The following is a 19032-nucleotide window of genomic DNA, read 5'->3' on the forward strand; positions in this document are numbered from 1 at the left end:
ATGGAACCCTCAACTGGGATTAACACTTTTTTTAAATACTTGAAGTCCAGAACATGCAAACAGATGGCTATAATGTGTTTTTTTAAAAAATACCACTTCAGATAAATTGAATCCAATCTGAATATATTACCATTACAAATTCTGTTCTGTATCTTGGAAGTCCCCGAGAAAGGAAAGTCACCCCAAAAATCAAGCTCTGTGAATGCATATTTGACTTTGGGGGACAATTGTCATTATATCTTTTTGAAACCATGTCGATATTAAAATTGGTGATTATGTACTTTGGGGCTAGAATATATAGATTGCTGGTTGTGCAGTGTATTCAGCGTTAAATACCCTGTCATAGTTTCAATGCTATCTCTACCTTTCCTTGGTCATTGGTGCTGGCCCTGATTTGTTCTTTTCATACCTTTCATTCATTTGGGACAGTCTTCTGACTGAAGAAGGGTCTCGACCCAAAACATCACCCGTTCCTTCTCTCCAGAGATGCTGTCTGTCCCCCTGAGTTACTCCAGCAATTTGTGTCTATCTTTGGTTTAAACCAGCATCTGCAGTTCCTTCCTACATCTTTCATTCATTTGTTCTTTGTACGTTTTCATATCTCTAGTTTCCCTCTCCCCTGACTCTCAGTCTGAAGAAGGGTCTCGACCTGAAACATCATCTATTCTTTCTCTCCAGAGATGCTGCCTGTCCTGCGAGTTACTCCAGCATTTTGTGTCTACCTTCGATGCTGCCTGACTATCAGCAGTTCCTTCCTACACAATATCTGAGGCAATATTCTTTACCAATGTTAAGGAACCACCTTATTTATTCTAGTGACTCTTTGAAGTAGACAAAATTGGGTGCGGTGCTTGTCAACTTAATAGCAACTTGATTGCAATTGATTAATTGCAGAATTCTTTAGACTGGCCTAAGAATTGAATAGGTTTTGGCTGGAATATTCTTTTAGCTTAGAATGTTGACATGACATGGAATCTTTTCTACAAAGTTTATATCTTTGAAAAGTAATCCAAGTATCTACCTTCTAAGGGCCTTGTTGCAGATATGGTGTATGAGGAACTCTTTTGTATTGCCTATATTTGACATATCAAGCCTAACATAGCTAAAACGGGAGGAGGGTTGTCAGCAATTGGTATGGTTCATCATACTGTTGCATTCTGGAACAGCAGATCTCCAAATATTACAAGGAATAATTGTTTTTAAAACATGCCGTTGGAATGCTACAGTAACTTCATGATAACTCCATAGTAAGTTTGGGTCCAGATTGTTCTGGATGACTCCAACAAGGTTTAGCCAAGCAACTATTAAGATTAATTACAATGTAAGAACGTAGCATGAAGTTACTATTGAAGGACAACTACCGCTGCTACCATAAAATTGATTGAAAAAAAGTATCAGCAAAAGGAACAATGTGCAGTGGATTAAGGAACAAAAGCAAAATAGCGTTTTTGCCTAGATCTACAAGTAACATCATTAATGATGGGTCTCGACCCGAAACGCCACCCATTCCTTCTCTCCTGAGATGCTGCCTGTCCCGCTGAGTTACTCCAGCATTTTGTGTCTACCTTCATTAATCACAGCGCTCACTCCCAATCACCAACCATTCAAATTTCCTTTCTCTATCACTGTTTATTATATCAGTCTATCACTGTTTTCTTTCCAACAACTCAGAAATAAAACCAAAAGAAAATGCACATTGCTATCCACCTTTGTAAATTCATTCATTACATCAGCAATAAAAAGATCATCCTTGTGCATTCCTTCAGTGTCTGTCTTCTGTATGCTTTTGCCAATCTCTGTTGCCTCATGGCTGCAGCATGGGTGAAGAAGACTATCTTAGAATGTCAGAGTAAGGCCAAACACAAATTGGAGGAACAGCACCTCGTATTTCGCTTGGGTAGCTTACAACCCAGCGGTATGAATATTGATTTCTCTAATTTCAAGTAATCCTTGCATTCCCTCCCTCTCTGTCCGTCCCCCACCCTAGTTGTGCTACTAGTTTCACGTCTTGGTTAGTTTCACTGCTTATATCTACGCTTTATCATCTTTTCCACAGCCAATGGACCATTGCAGAGTGCACCTTTCCTTGATCAGGCGGAGGGACTGGTCTTGCAAATGAGCACACAGGAAGTACAACGCGCTCCGCAAAGGGTCAACCCGCACAAGGCTGCAGGCCCGGATGGAGTTCAAGGAAGGGTACTTAGGGACTGTGCTGAACAGTTGGCTGAGGTATTCACCAGGATCTTTAACCTGTCATTATCTCTGGCTATGGTCCCCAAGTGCCTGAAGTCGGCTACCATAGTGCCGGTGCCGAAAAAAGCAAAGATCACCAACCTGAACGACTACCGTCCGGTTGCCCTAACTCCGATAGTCATGAAGTGCTCTGAAATGCTGGTCCTCTCACACATCAAATCCAGCATCCCTGCCTCACTGGACTCGCATCAATTTGCATACAGGGCAAACAGATCCACAGAGGATGCCATCTCTCTGGCTCTTCACACTGTCCTGACTCACCTGGAGAGACAGGGCACATACGTGAGGATGCTATTCATTGACTATAGCTCTGCCTTCAACACGGTCATCCCCACCAAGCTCATCACCAAACTCCACCAGCTAGGACTCAGCTCGTCGTTATGTGACTGGATCCTGGACTTCCTGCTGGAGCGACCGCAGGCAGTGAGAATGGGCCCGCACCTGTCCTCCACTATCACCCTGAGTACCGGCACACCACAGGGCTGTGTTCTGAGCCCCATGCTCTACTCCCTATTCACACACGACTGTGTTCCTGCATTCGACACCAACACCATTGTCAAGTTTGCAGATGACACAACGGTGATCAGGCTCATCACCAACAGTGATGAAACAAAATACAGAGTGGAGGTGCAGAACCTGGCGGACTGGTGCTCTGATAACAACCTGTCCCTAAATACCACCAAGACCAAGGAGCTGATCATCAACTTCCGTAGGTCACACAACGGGGAATACGCCGCGATCTTTTTCAACGGGGACAGTGTGGAGAGAGTGTCCAGCTTCAGGTTTCTGGGCACTCACATTTCGGAGGACCTAACATGGTCCAATAACACTGCTGCACTGGTCAAGAAGGCACAGCAACGACTGTTCTACCTAAGAACACTGAAAAAGTCTGGTCTACCCCAACAGCTGCTGAAGACCTTCTACCGCTGCACCATAGAGAGCATCCTAACACATGGCATCCCTGTGTGATATCTCAGCTGCACGGAGGCAGAGAGGAAAGCTCTTCAGCGGGTAGTCCATAGAGCTCAGAGGACTATCGGAACACAGCTACCAGCCTTGGAGGGCATCTACAACACACGATGCCTCAGAAAAGCCACCAGCATCCACAAAGACTCTTCACACCCCTGCAACAGTCTGTTCGAACTTCTACCATCGGGCAGACGATACAAGGCCTTCTACGCCCGCACCTCCAGACTCAGGAACAGCTTCATCCCCAGGGCCATAGCTGCCATGAACCGGTTCTGCTGAGCCGGATGGTCACATCGCACAGTGAACCGGCACAGATCTACTTGCACTTTATTCTGTTTTAAAACTGTTCTAATTTGTTTCATTGGGTTATTTAAATTAATACTGACTAACTAATTAATTTATTGCATCGTATGGGAGGCGCATTCCCAATCTCGTTGTACCCCTGTACAATGACAATAAAGATATATTGTATTGTATTGTATTATATCATTGTTGGCTTTGATTTGTTCTTTTCGTACCTTTCATTCATTTGTCCTTTGTACCTTTTCATACCTCTAGTTTCCCTCTTCCCTAACTCTCAGTCTGAAGAAGGATCTCGACCTGAAACATCACCTATTCCTTTCTCCATAGATGCTGCCTGAACCACTGAATTACTCCAGCATTTTGTGTCCATCTTAGAGGACAACCATGAGTAGCTCTGGGCCCAGAAGAACTGAGATGAGCTTCAGAATGCATTATTATAGGTATCTCAGGAAGAATAATCAATTGTTGAAGTGATCAACAAAATGGAAGGATTGTTGTGATGTCCTGGAAGTCTCTTTGAACAGTGGTATCCAGGCCCATGACTAGAACAACTTAAGATTGTTCGATATGAGTCTAAACGCTACTGTAATGCTTAGACTTCGTAGAGAAGCTAAAAGAGTTTGTGACATTATTTACTTGTCACCATATCATGGTGATTTCTATAAGTTTGTTACTGGAGATGAACATTGTTTAGTTTAGCTTAGAAATACAGTGTGGAAACAGGCCCTTCGGCCCACCAAGTACATGCAAACCAGCAATCGTCCATACACCAGTTCTATCCTACACATGAGGGACAATTGACAGAAGCCATTTAACCTACGTCTTTGGAACGTGGAAGGAAACCGGAGCACCCAGAGAAAACCCACGGGGGGTCACAGGGTGAATGTACAAACTCTGAACAGACCACACCCGTAGTCAGGATCGAACTCGGGTCGCTGGCACTGTAAGGCAGCAACTCTACCCGCTGTGCCACTGTGTTGCCACTGGTTGCTTGCTGGGAAGAATTGCTTCTACACCTGCACAAAACTACATGCAAAATTACGTGCAGGAGTCTCCCATGTTCATTTATTTGCGTGTAGACATTTTGGCAGGCTTTCCAGTCCATCAAATATTTGATTATTCACAACAAACATTCTTCTGTGGTCTGCTCCAAAAAGCACAACCGACACAGCTGCAAAAAAAAGCACAATCTGCTGGGCTTGCCTGTATATTCTCAGATCCTTCCTCCATCTTAGCCCGTAAAATATGATATAAATTTCAATAATAAAACTGTTGGCTGTTATTAGTTTAGTTTAGAGATACAGCATGGAAACAGGTCCTTCGGCCAACCGAGTCCGCACCGACCAGCGATCCCCATACACTAGCACTATCCAACACACTAGGGCCAATTTACAATATTTACTGAAGCCAAATAAACCTACAAACCTGTACGTCTTTGGGGTGCGGGAGGAAACCAGAGCAACCAGAGAAAGCCCACATGGTCACGGTGGAGAATGTACAAACTTCGTACAGTCAGCACCCGTAGTCAGGATCGAACCTGGGTCTCTGACGCTGTAAAGCAGCAACTCTACTGCAGCGCCACCGTGCTGCCCTTGAGTACTCAAATAGTCTTGTTTTCATCATATTTCTTGCTCTTCACCTGCTGACGAGGAACGTTCTAGTCTTTGAGTACATTAAATGAAAAAGATTAAAAGGTTGGAATATCGTAAGGGAAGAGGAGATAGTAAGAATGAATCCACAATTTGTAGATTCTAAATTAGAGGATATTGTGGAATTAGGAATAAGTGTGAAAAGAAAGGAGGCTATATATAGTGTGAGGCCACTCTCACTGCCTTTGGTTTTAGATGAGAGGGGAATGTTTAAAGGTTATTTACAAAGGTAACATTTTTTTACACCAAAGGTTGTGTGTGCCAGAACATACTGCCTGGGGAAGTGGTAGAAGCAGATATGTTAGTAACACTAAAGAGGCATTTAGACAGACACATGAACATGCAGGGAATAGAAGGATACAGGCCATGTGCAGGCAATTTTGAATAATTAGATTGGCATCATTGTTGTGCAGACACGATGGGTCAAACAGACTGTTCCTGTAGTTTACTGTTTGATGTTCTTATATGTTCCAGATTGTTCAACCCTTCCTGCACTTGATCTAAGGTCTTGGAGCCATACTCCAGGCTTTAACCTCTTTCTTCTTTCTACTCTGTTACCAGCACATTTCTAGAGGCCTTCTACCACCCATACACCCTCCAAATCACCTTTGTTTTCATTATTTGCATCGCAGTGTGTAGGGCATTGTTCCTTGCTGCTCTTGCATGGTTAGCCATTCTTTGAACATTAACATTGAAAAAGTCCACCATATCCTGCTGCAATGTGGTGTAAGAAATGCTACAATATAAGAAATGCATACTTTCTCCAATAGTACCTCGTCTCTCACAATATTGGAAGTTTTGGCGATGCCTCTAGCCAAACAGAAGCATAGGAGCTCTGGTGATGTGAAGCAATCATTTAAAACAATGAATGGGCATTTTGCAATTCCTGATTCAAGTTAACTTCAAATGTATTTTATTTACATTTTCTGTAAGCAAACTTTGCATACTTTGATTCAGACATTCACTAATTCTGTGGTGTATGTTATTCCCTAAATTATATATTTAAACAATCTGGAAAGAATGAAGGGCTCTGTGCTTTCATTCTTTCCATCTGGCAAGACAAAGCAGATTAGCAGGTTTAGAATATATTCAGTATAAGAAAATAACTGCAGATGCTGGTACAAATCGATTTATTCACAAAATGCTGGAGTAACTCAGCAGGTCAGGCTTCACAAAATGCTGGAGTAACTCAGCAGGTCAGGCTTCACAAAATGCCTGACCTGCTGAGTTACTCCAGCATTTAGAATATATTCAATCAGGTCACTGGATTCTTTCCAGTAAGTTGCACTATCAGAAAGTGTTTGCTAAGAGGGGTTTGTGAAATTACTACCAGCGTCATTACTAAAAGCATGATGAGCCAAATTGCCCTCCATGACCTAGACATGTTTTATTTACTCACCAAATGCAATGGATAGCATCTAATCTCTTTATTTGATCTACTGCCAATGAGTTATAAATTCCTGACCGAGTGTATTCTAACACACATGTGTGTGCGCATGTAGACACACGCTATGCGTATGCACATACACGTTTGAATGTGCGCGCACACAAGCACAGATAATCAACCTACTGAGTACAATGCATATTAGATTGATGAATTGAACTGAACATAGGAAGGACATAAGAAAACAGGAGCAGGAGGAGGTAAATGGCCTCTCAAGCCATTTAATATGGCCTTACCTTCTTTTCTGTGCCAGTTCCCCAAGTCAAGTCAACTTTATTTTCATATGCACAAGTGCGGTGATGTACCAGTACAATGAAAGTCTAGCTTGAAGCAGCATCACTGGCACAAACTCCAACAACACACAAAAACATAAACGATACATAAATTCTACAAGACAGTGAATGGAAAGACTGTGCAAAAAAAACAAGACAGTAGTGCAAAACACAATTAGAAAATAAGTCTATCATAGTGCAAGAGGTGGTCGGTAGTGTTCCGTGGCTGAGGTAGGATTAGGGGAGTGCAGATCCATTCAAGAAGCTGATGGTTATAGGAAAGTAACTATTCCTGAACTTGGTGGTGTGGGACATCAAGCTTGTATACCTCCTGCCTTATGACAGCAATAAGAAGAGGGCATGCCCAGATGGTGGGGATCCTTGAAGAAAGATGCGCCTTCTTGAGGCATCTACAGAGGAGTTGTAAGAAAGTGGAGTGGTACAGAACAAATCACAGCCAGCACCGATGGCTCAAGTAAGGTGGAGCCCATAATGGTCCATTGGTGGCTGTGGAAGAGGTGATAATGAAGGGATACACACAGTGAAACTAGTATGATGACCAGGGTGGGGGAGGGGCCGAGAGAGAGGGACTGCAAGGGGCACCACAAAAGCAATTTTTCTCAAAAATACTTCACATTCAAATTGTTGACTCCAAGCGACAGGAGCTGCACTCTGTAGCTTAAAGGCTGCCCTGAAGTCTGCCAAACTTGGCACATGTGAAGAGACTCTAGCTTTTTCTATCAAGAGGAACCATGACTGGTTTAATAACAGGAGATCAGGTTGGTTCACGCAGGCTGAGCGAAGGTGTTACGCAAAACGATCGCCCAGTTTGCGTTTGGTCTCGCCAATGTACGAGTCCACATCTTCATAACACCTTCGCTCAGCCTGCGTGAACCAACCTGATCTCCTGTTTGCTGGACACTTTAATTCTCCTTCCCATTCCTACAGACCTTTCTGTCCTCAGTCTCCTTCATTATCAGAGTGAGGCTAAACACAAATTGGAGGAATAGCATCTCATATTTCTCTTGGGCAGCTTACAGCCCAGTGGTATGAATATTGATTTCTCTCACTTCAGGTAGCCCCGGCATTCCCTCTCTCTCTATCCCTCCCCCACCCAAGTCTCACTAGCTTCTCATTTTCACTCTATAAACAGCTACAAACATGGCCTGTTTCCTTTATCATTGTTATTTTTGTGCATATCTTTCATTCATTGTTCTTTATCTCTCCACATCACCGTCTATATCTCTCATTTCTCTTATCCCTAACCAGTCTGAAAGGTCTCGACCCGAAACGTCACCCATTCCTTCTCTCCAGAGAAGCTGCCTGTCCCGCTGAGTTACTCCAGCTTTTTGTGTCTATCTTCAGTTCTGCAGTTCCTTCTTGCACATTACATCTGCAGTTCCTTCCTTGACTTGTTATCCTTGACCTTTTCTAATTGGGTAAACATTTGAGAAATTCACAGTTGAGATGGCCAGGCATTTAAAAAAAGTATTTTCAGAGATCACTTTAACAAAGGAGCCTGTACTGCACCTTGTGCAGAAGAGTAGCCAGCGTGTAATTTGTTGAGGTTTGTGTAGACTTGAGGTTTGTGTCGGCTTGAGGTTTGTGTCGGCTTGAGGTTTGTGTCGGCTTGAGGTTTGTGTAGTAGGCTTGAGGTTTGTGTAGGCTTGAGGTTTGTGTAGGCTTGAGGTTTGTGTAGGCTTGGGGTCTGTGTAGTAGGCTTGAGGTTTGTGTAGGCTTGAGGTTTGTGTAGACTTGAGGATTGTGTAGTAGGCTTGATGTTTGTGTAGTAGGCTTGAGGTTTGTGTAGGCTTGAGGTTTGTGTAGTAGGCTTGAGGTTTGTGTAGGCTTGAGGTTTGTGTAGTAGGCTTGAGGTTTGTGTAGGCTTGAGGTTTGTGTAGTAGGCTTGAGGTTTGTGTAGGCTCAAGGTCTGTGTACGCTCGAGGTTTGTATAGGCTCGAAGTTTGTATAGGCTTGAGGTCTGTGTCGACTTGAGGTTTGTGTAGGATTGAGGTTTGTGTAGGCGTGAGGTTTGTGTAGTAGGCTTGAAGATTGTGTAGGCTTCAGGTTTGTGTAGTAGGCTTGAAGTTTGTGTAGTAGGCTTGAGGTTTGTGTAGTAGGCTTGAGGTTTGTGTAGGCTCAAGGTCTGTGTACGCTCAAGGTTTGTATAGGCTCGAAGTTTGTATAGGCTTGAGGTCTGTGTCGACTTGAGGTTTGTGTAGGATTGAGGTTTGTGTAGGCGTGAAGTTTGTGTAGTAGGCTTGAAGTTTGTGTAGGCTTCAGGTTTGTGTAGTAGGCTTGAAGTTTGTGTAGTAGGCTTGAGGTTTGTGTAGTAGGCTTGAGGTTTTTGTAGTAGGCTTGAGGTCTGTGTCGGCTTGAGGTTTGTGTAGGAGGCTTGAGGTTTATGTAGTAGGCTTGAGGTCTGTGTCGACTTGAGGTTTGTGTAGGATTGAGGTTTGTGTAGGCGTGAGGTTTGTGTAGTAGGCTTGAGGTCTGTGTAGTAGGCTAGAGGTTTGTGTAGTAGGCTTGAGGTTTGTGTAGTAGGCTTGAAGTTTGTGTAGGCTTGAGGTTTGTGTAGGCTTGAGGTTTGTGTAGGTTTGAGGTCTGTGTAGGCTTGAGGTTTGTGTAGTAGGCTTGAGGTTTGTGTAGGCTTGAAGTTTGTGTAGGCTTGAGGTTTGTGTAGGTTTGAGGTTTGTGTAGGCTTGAGGTTTGTGTAGGCTTGAGGTTTGTGTAGGCTTGAGGTTTGTGTAGGCTTGAGGTTTGTGTAGGTTTGAGGTTTGTGTAGGTGGTTTGAGGTTTATGTAGGCTTGAAGTTTGTGTAGGCTTGAGGTCTGTGTAGGCTTGAGGTCTGTGTAGACTTGAGGTCTGTGTAGGCTTGAGGTCTGTGTAGGTTTGAGGTCTGTGTAGGTTTGAGGTGTGTGTAGGCTTGAGGTGTGTGTAGGCTTGAGGTGTGTGTAGGTTTGAGGTTTGTGTAGGCTTGAGGTTTGTGTAGGCTTGAGGTTTGTGTAGGTTTGAGTAGGTTTGTGTAGGCTTGAGGTTTGTGTAGGTTTGAGTAGGTTTGTGTAGGTTTGAGGTTTGTGTAGGTTTGAGGTTTGTGTAGGTTTGAGGTCTGTGTAGGTTTGAGGTCTGTGTAGGTTTGAGGTCTGTGTAGGCTTGAGGTCTGTGTAGGCTTGAGGTCTGTGTAGGCTTGAGGTCTGTGTAGGTTTGAGGTCTGTGTAGGTTTGAGGTGTGTGTAGGCTTGAGGTGTGTGTAGGCTTGAGGTGTGTGTAGGTTTGAGGTTTGTGTAGGCTTGAGGTTTGTGTAGGCTTGAGGTTTGTGTAGGTTTGAGTAGGTTTGTGTAGGCTTGAGGTTTGTGTAGGTTTGAGTAGGTTTGTGTAGGTTTGAGGTTTGTGTAGGTTTGAGGTTTGTGTAGGTTTGAGGTCTGTGTAGGTTTGAGGTCTGTGTAGGTTTGAGGTCTGTGTAGGCTTGAGGTCTGTGTAGGCTTGAGGTCTGTGTAGGCTTGAGGTCTGTGTAGGTTTGAGGTCTGTGTAGGTTTGAGGTGTGTGTAGGCTTGAGGTGTGTGTAGGCTTGAGGTGTGTGTAGGCTTGAGGTGTGTGTAGGTTTGAGGTTTGTGTAGGCTTGAGGTTTGTGTAGGCTTGAGGTTTGTGTAGGTTTGAGGTTTGTGTATGTTTGAGGTTTGTGTAGGTTTGATGTCTGTGTAGGCTTGAGGTTTGTGTAGGTTTGAGTAGGTTTGTGTAGGTTTGAGGTTTGTGTAGGTTTGAGGTTTGTGTAGGTTTGAGGTTTGTGTAGGTTTGAGGTTTGTGTAGGTTTGAGTAGGTTTGAGTAGGTTTGTGTAGGTTTGAGGTCTGTGTAGGTTTGAGGTTTGTGTATGTTTGAGGTCTGTGTAGGCTTGATGTCTGTGTAGGTTTGAGGTTGACTGGTCTTCAGGTCTACACCGGACGGAAGTGCTGCGTGCCCGCTTCCGCCGCCCTCAGTCAAGGCCCGAGCTGCTCCTCGGCCTCCGACCCGTTTGTTTGTCAATAAAACACGGGGAGAGGAGGCGGGTCGCGGGTCTCCCGGTCCCGCTCGGCGCTCCCGGACGCCGCCGCTGCGCCATGAACGCGGGCGGGCAGAGCGACAACTTCGGCTCGGTGCCGTGTGAGTAGTCGGCCGTGTTCTCTATGCAGGGGTCGGGGCGGCGGCTGGTGGCCGGGGAAGGGCCTAGGCCGAGAGCGGCGCTGCTGCATGAGCCGCTGGGGCAGCCCCGGAACCTGAGTAGCGTCCCACCCGGGAACCTGGCTATCGGAAGGCGGGGAGGTGCCCTACTCAGGTTCCAGGGCTTTGCAAGGCAGTATATAATATACAAAGTTAGGGGTTCCCTCTAGTTAATACCACCCTTGGAAATTACAACTTTCTAAGCACACTGAAAACCATGTCCTTTTTTTAAAACTCGATAACAATTTGTATTAGAAGCTCCTGCAAATTAATGCATTAAAGGTTTCCAATTAAAGTTGGTGTTTCAATGGTGCAATTGTACCTGCTCTTCAAATTATATCTTATTGTTTCAGTGAAATCTAAACAGCTACGTTGAAAAACAACACACTGTCATTTTAGTTTGGCAGGTGAGTAGTCAACAAAGTACTCAGAGAGTTTCTTTTGTTACATGAACTGACAATGCACCCATTCAAAGAAACATTGCTGCCAATTGGGCTGGGCAGGGCAGTAATATAATAAGCGTGTAAATGAGCAAACCAAATTGTTAGTAGTTCTTGATAGAACAAAATGTACTATCGGGGGCCATTTTATCAATGGCCGTTGTTCAGGGTGCAATCTTTGTTGAGTTGATATATACTGTAGAGCAAAACACAAAGTGTGTTGGAAGGAACTGCAGATGCTGGTTTACACTGAAGACAAAATTCGGCAGTGCCTCGGCGGGTCAGACAGCATTTGCGGAGGAAATGGATAGGTGACATTTCACATTGTGATCTTTCTTCAGGCTGAAGAAGGCTCGCAACCAGAAATGCAGGGGTCCTTTTTGGATTGTGACCTCTCTTCAGACTGAAACCAGAAATGTTGCCTATCCATTCCCTCCACCGATGCTTCCTGACCAGCTGAGTTACTCCAGCACCTAATGTTTTGGTGCAGTTCCTGCAAGGAATCTGCGGTTCCTTGTGTCTCCATTGAGTTGATGTTTGGGTATATACATAGAAACATAGAAAACAGGTACAGGAGTAGGCCATTTGGCGCTTCGAGCCAGCACTTCCATTCAATATGATTATGGTTGATCATCCAAAATCGGTACCCTGTTCCTGCTATTTCCCCATATCCCTTGATTCCATTTGCCCACAGGGATATGCCCTCACTGTATTCAGACTTTGAATGAGGAACATTAGCTTGAATTCTACACCAACTGAAAACTGAGAGGAAACAAGAAGTGTGTTGTTATATAGCACCTTTCATGACCTGAAGATGTCTGAAGCACTTTATAAACTAATTAAAAGTTTGAGGATGTAGGTGGACACCACAGGAATAAAACCACTCCTTCAGAATAAATGGTATAATGGTACAAAAGTGCTTTGGTCTCAGGTGGACCAGGCAAATAAGCTAAGAGAATGTCAGTAAATGAACAACGGCAGATATTCAAACAACTGGCCTGTGACACTCAGCAGAAATTTATCCCTATTAGAAAGAGAGATTCCATATGAAAGAAGCACATTTTGTGGTTAACTAAAAAGTCAGAAATAATATTAAATTGAAAAGTAGGGCGACTAAGTGGCCAGGGTTGGTGATAGGGAAGAGGACTGGGAGGTTTTCTGGATCGAACAGTTAAATCTTAAAAGCTCATAAGAAGAGAGAAAATTAATTTTGAGACAACTTGCGTATAATCCCAAAACAAACAGTAAGGAAATCTTTGGATATATCAGTGATGGCTTGAAGGGCCGAATGGTCTAATCCTGCACCTATTTTCTATGTTTCTACGATCCGGGTTCAATCCTGACCTCAGGTGCTCTCTGTGTACAGTTGGCACGTTCTCCCTGTGACCGTGTCGTTTTTCTCCAGGTGTTTTGTTTTGTTTAGTCTAGTTTAGTTTCGATTTACAGCGCGGAAACAGGCCCTTCGGACCACCGAGTCCACGCTGACCAGCGATCCCAGCACATTAACACAATCTACACACACTCGGGACAATTTACACTTATATCAAGCCAATTAACCTACAAGCCAGTTTGTACACACAAATAAGTGATCAGATGAAGGGACATTGGCACCAGTTCCTTTTAATAAACGTGGTGGAACATTGTTTGTCTGCCAAGGAGGGCGTGTGGCATTCTGGTTTTCCAATCCATCATAAAGATCATCCAAAGAACGAACCATCTGAACTTCAGCCCTTGACCTTCTAACCCAAATGAAAGCAACAGTGTCAAAGTAAGAGACTCCCCTCCCTCCCCCCCACACACACCCTTCCCCCCCCCACACCCTTCCCCCCACCCCCCCCCAATCAGTCTGAAGAAGGGTCCTGACCTGAAACATCACCTATCCATGTTCTCCAGGGATGTTGCCTGACCTGCTAAGTTAAACCAGCACTTTTTGTCTTTCTTTGTAAACCAGCATCTGCGGCTCCTTGTTTCTACATTTCGATGGTGCCAAAGTAAGACTGATCATTATTCTATACCATGGAATGACAAAATGCCATGTCTCAAAAACAGATGCAGTATCACGTCCCAAATAATCACGGTTCAATTGGAATCGATTTTGATTTGCTTATTAAAACTAGATGAACCAGTTTGTGGAATACCTAGTATTGCCACACCCTTTAAACTGAGATCAAGAAGATGGCTAATTCATCCCAACCTTTTAGTATTAATCATAGCAAGGTATGTTATTTTTAACCAGGCATGATTAATAGGATCAGAAATTGTACCAAAAGTTCCAGTTCCAACACGACGATATTTACTGTCGCCTCTGAGACCTGGAGGATGTCCGGTCTCAGGGTGGTCGTGGCGATGTGCCGTGGGAACTTCAGCTGTTTCACTAGGTCCACAAAAGCTGCCAGTCCTGTGCAGTTGTCAGGATTCCTGACGGTTCTTGGCAGCTGCACCCCAGCCTTCACAAAGGTGATCATCTGGGTGGTGGGGCATGCTCGTCTGCAGCTGCTGATTCCCATGCTGATGGCTTCGGCAATGGGTTTCAGAGCCTGGTCGTGACGCCAGGTGTACCGGCCCTGCCCAAGAGCCTTTGGGCAGCAGCTCAGGATGTGTTCCAACGTCCCTTGCCTGAGCATTGCGGGCAATCCAGAGATTCCGGTTTGCCGCAGATGAAGAGGTCTGATGGGCAGAGCAGGACATCGTACACTGCCTGCTCCCACCTTGGCCAGGTCCACTGCTGCCCTCACTTCCTCCTGGACCAGTGTGCGCCTCTCTTCCTTGGCCTTGTCAAACTGGGGAGTTGGGAAGGTTCCCAGACTAGCTCTTCCCCAAGTCACTGCTCCCACCAGGACTCTGTGGCATATCCAAAACTCCGCTTGCAGCACAGCTTCGCCGGCTCTCCACTTCCTCCCAGTTTTCACCTCCACCCCTGCCTGAGCCACCTTGGGGTCGCTGGAGTCCCTGTACAGCATCACCCCTCTGGCCCGAGTCACCTTGCACTCCTCCTCCAGGGACTTCAGGGGCAGCTGGAGATCGGTGTTATTACCGTAAAGGGCGATGTTGCTAAGGCTCCTGGGAAGTCCCAGCCACCTCCTGATGAAGCTGCTGACTTTTCTCTCCATGCTCTCTACGATGGATAGATCGGGCTCTATGGGGTGCTTCCGGGCCTGGCTCCTCCTGCGTCTCACTAGGTAAGATACCTGTGCGTTGTGATGCTCCCTCTCCCTCCAAACACTTCATCTGGGTCTGGTGAATCTTTAGGCCTCGGCTGTTCTTGCAGACCTTTCCACATCTGCATTTCATAGTCGGTTATTCATTGCCATTAGTCGTTAGCCTTTGGTCTGTCAAATTGGGGTGCTCATCCCCCCCCCTCTCGGGCACCCCTGGGGGTATTTTTCCATGAGTTGATCTGTAGCTTGGTTGGGTCTCCTGCTCTCAGAGGATGCGGTTTGGACTGCCAACCTGACCTGCCCCGGTTGCCATCTTTCCGAGCTGTCCACTGTCTCTCCAGTCATCACCACCCTGTCCTTGTTTGTCAACCAGTCTATTCCTGGTCGCCACTGGTTTCGCCATCACAGTGATTGATAAAATACATCTCTTGATGCTCCTGAGCACATCATCAGTGTTTAATAGCATCAGAAATTGTACCTAAAGCCAGTTATGTTATACCCTAGATAGACTCAAAAAGCTGGAGTAATTCAGCGGGCAGGCAGCATCTCTGGAGAGAAGGAATGGGTGACGTTTTGGGTTGTGACCCTTCTTCAGACTGGTTAAGGATAAGGGAAACGAGAGATATAGATGGTAATGTGCAGAGATAAAGAACAATGAATAAAAGATATGTAAAAAAGTAACAATGATAAAGGAAACATGCCATTGTAAGCTGAAAATGAGAAGTTCGTGCGACTTGGGTGGGGGAGGGATAGAGAGAGAGGGAATGCCGGGCCTACCTGAAGTGAGAGGAATCAATTAATGCCACTGGGCTGAAAGCTGCCCAAGCGAAATATGAGATGTTGTTCCTCCAATTTGGTTTAGGCTCACTCTGACAATGGAGGAGATCGAGGACAGAAAGGTCTGTGTAGGAATGGAAGGAGAATTAAAGCTTAGCCTGGGAAATAGCAAACAGTGAGGTAGCACTGGCTGCATGCAACAATCATGCTATTGAACATACATGAGGACATTGGCTAGTTGGCACACACACACACACAGGCCAACTATGCATCATAATACCATGCAACTGCATTCGGGGAATTTATCATATTTACGCCCCAGGAATTTTGCAAGAAAGCACATGGATAAGCTTTCAGAAGCAAACAAAACTGAATGAATTTAAAATCTTAATCAAAGTTATTTGAAGGTTTTTGCACAAAAGTGTGATTTCAAGTCAAGAAGGTTAATCAGCACTTAAAAATGAAAAAGAAATATAAATATAAACTAAATGTCACACCTTCAGTTTGCGTATACTCTATTCATTTCTAAGTTCAACGCAGAAAGTGTAATTCTATAATTTCTAGTGATAAAAGTGATTACATATACTTGGAACTCAAGGAGATGATGGTTCTATACATTGCTGCATGAGACCTTTGTTATGTAAGATTTGCACCATTATCCTTTTGCAATACGATTTATCCACTTCTTGATTTCTTGGATTGGGATATATGACCTGTTGAGCATTTCCACTACTTTCTGTTTGTACTTCCAATTCTAGTCACAGTCATATTGTGTAACACATCATGGCAGTCAAGATGCCCCATCTGAAGTAGTCCCATTTGCCACGTTTGGCCCATATCTCTCTAAGCCTTTCCTATCCATGTACATGCCCATATGTACTTTAAACGTTATTGTATCTGCCTCAACTACTTGCATTGGAAGTTCCTTCCAATATACCCACCATCCTCTGTCTTAAAACGTTGCCCCTCAGGTTCCTATTAAATCTTTTACTCTAACTTTAATCCTATGTCTTCTAGTTCTTGATGTCATGACCAACAACTCACACTTATCTGAATTAAACTCCAAGATACATTCCCTGGCCAACTTGCTCAGCTGATTAAGACCCTGCTGTAATTCTTGATGAACATGTTGATTATCTATGATACCACCTATCTGCATCTGCAAACGTACTAATCATGCCTTGTACATTCGTAAACAAATGACAAGTAGATGACAAAACATCAATTGGCCTGGCACTGATCCCTGAGCCACACCTAGTCGCAGGCCTCCAGTCTGAAAAACAACCTACTGCCACCACCCTCTGCTTCCCACCATGAAGCCAATTCACTATCCAGTTAGCTAGCTCTCCATGGATCCCACTGAGATGTTCAATTGAAGTGAGTTACCCAGCATTTTGTTTCTATCTTTAGTAGAAACCAGCATTTGCAGTTCATTTTTATTACATGAAGTCTCGCATATTGTGATAGTATTTTAGGTGTAAGTAAAGGACGCTGTAATGCACTGTTCAACAGAGATAACGTTTCTGCCACTCTTAAAAGCTGCACTTAACCAATATCATAAAAAAGCATGTGTCCGAAAGAACTGCAGATGCTGATTTAAACTGAAGATAGACACAAATAACCGGAGTAACTCAGCGGAACAGGCAGTATCTCTGGAGAGAAGGAATGGGTGACGTTTTGGGTCGGGACCATTCTTCAGACTAGTCAGGGGAAAGGGAAACGAGAGATTAAAAAACATGTACTTGTTTCATGGTCGTATTAGTTCATACGACTGTATTTAAATGCAGTAATTTGAATGTGAAGAGCAATGCAATTTGATATGAAAGCTGCATTATAAATTCCCTTTGTATTTTTCTTACCCTATACACTTCATTAACTTTACAATTCAGACAAGGATGCCAACATGGATTCTTAAACATGCTTGTGTGTCCTAATACTGCTGAAAATGTCTGAGGAAGATGAAGAGCTCCCTCTGGTGTTGGACTAGATACCTTCTTAATTCTGTCGTGGTGAAAAGTCTGTACAATGGGAAGTTTAACTGCCCCTTTTAATGTAGAGTAAAGACAATTTCACAATTACTGTGATAGCAAATTAGTTGTTAATTTTATAATTTTATACCTTTTTTGTTCATTTCATATCTCTAAAGTTAAAAAGTGCTTACAATATATAAGGATGGTATAATTTTCAATAAATTGTTCTTCACTGATGAAGGAAGTTATAAGTGATAGGAGCAGAATTAGGCCATTCAGCCCATCAAGTCTACTCTACTATTCAATCAAGGCTGATCTATCACTCCCTCCTAACCCCATTCTCCTGCCTTCTCCCCATTACCTCTGACACTAATCAATAATCTATCTCTGCCTTAAAAAGATCCATTGACTTGGCCTCCATAGCCTTCTGTGTTTTTGTGTGAATAGCGCAGTGTTCGGGAGCACTAAGTGAATTAACCATCGTTATTCACAATGGATAACTATGTTTTTCAGAAATGGATAACTGTAATTCAGAAAAATTCTTATCTGTCTGAAAAAAACACTTTAAGACGTCTTGTGGTTTTGAATGGTTTTGAATGGTGCCAAAAAAGTAATTTCATAAATTTGATTCATGAATAGAAGTGAAGTTGATGAGTTTCTGTTTTAAGAAAGACAAAATACCCATTTGTGTTCTAATCACAAGGATTTGCTAGTTTATACTGAAGATACACACAAAAAGCTGGAGTAACTCAGCGGGGCAGGCGGCATCTCTGGAGAAAATGGATAACTGATGTTCCAGGTCAGGACCCTTCTACAGATGGGAGTGGGGAAAAAAACTGGGAACAAAGAGGGGGCTGAGCAAATCACGGCCGGCAACAGATGACCTCAGGCAAGGGGATTCCCTGATAGGCAGATTGCTGGATAGAGAAAGTTGTGAGTTCAAAAGAAATACATCGTTGCGAACTGTTAAAGCTAGTTGCAGGACTTTTGGTGGAAGTGGTGGGTTGGGGAAATAGTGTAAAAAGGTATTGAAGGACAGTAATATAACAATTGAACATGGTAGAGTTAAAGACCAAGAGTATGTGGCAGTACCTCTGGGAAGTAGATGTGAAAGAGGTGATTAGTTTAGGAATGGTGACTTGATGGCCTGAGGTGGTGTAAAGTGAAAAAAGAAAAGGTTAATATTCCTATCTGCACTCAAATGTCCAAAACGTACATTAAAAAAAATCGTAAATTGAATCCCAGTAAGATGTGGATTATGGGGGGTTATTGACCTTGACTGAAGGATCAAAAACTGGCTTAGTGATGCAAGTTGAATTATCTGACGCTGAAACACAAGCATTTCTGAATATTTGAAATATTGAAAAAATTATAATGAAGATTGGCTGAGTATTTCAGGACATTAGGATTTTGTTTTGATGACTGCGAAGTGGATTGCAGATTATTTCGATGCTGTGTTTTTCTTTGTTCTTCTGTATCTTGAGTTGTATACAAATTATGGGAGTCTGTGGGTTATTTTTTATGTTGTTATAAGTTTTCATGGTTTGTACATGTGCAATTCACAAGCAGAACACTTCTGGACACTAACAGACACAAAATGCTG

At 43.7% G+C, this 19032-nt stretch overlaps 1 protein-coding gene across 1 annotated transcript in view; it reads left to right on the top strand.

Moving 5' to 3' along the window:
* The first annotated feature begins 10924 nt into the window (after nt 1-10924).
* zfp64 (zinc finger protein 64 homolog (mouse)) overlaps nt 10925-19032 on the top strand; it is a 28744-nt gene continuing 20636 nt past the window's right edge. Inside the window, exon 1 of the mRNA XM_078419335.1 lies at nt 10925-11027. Within this exon, the coding sequence (XP_078275461.1) occupies nt 10985-11027 (43 nt within the window). The 5' untranslated portion in view covers nt 10925-10984. The remainder of the gene's footprint in view (nt 11028-19032) is intronic.

Source organism: Rhinoraja longicauda, chromosome 22, assembly GCF_053455715.1.
Source record: "Rhinoraja longicauda isolate Sanriku21f chromosome 22, sRhiLon1.1, whole genome shotgun sequence".
Lineage (NCBI taxonomy): Eukaryota > Metazoa > Chordata > Chondrichthyes > Rajiformes > Arhynchobatidae > Rhinoraja > Rhinoraja longicauda.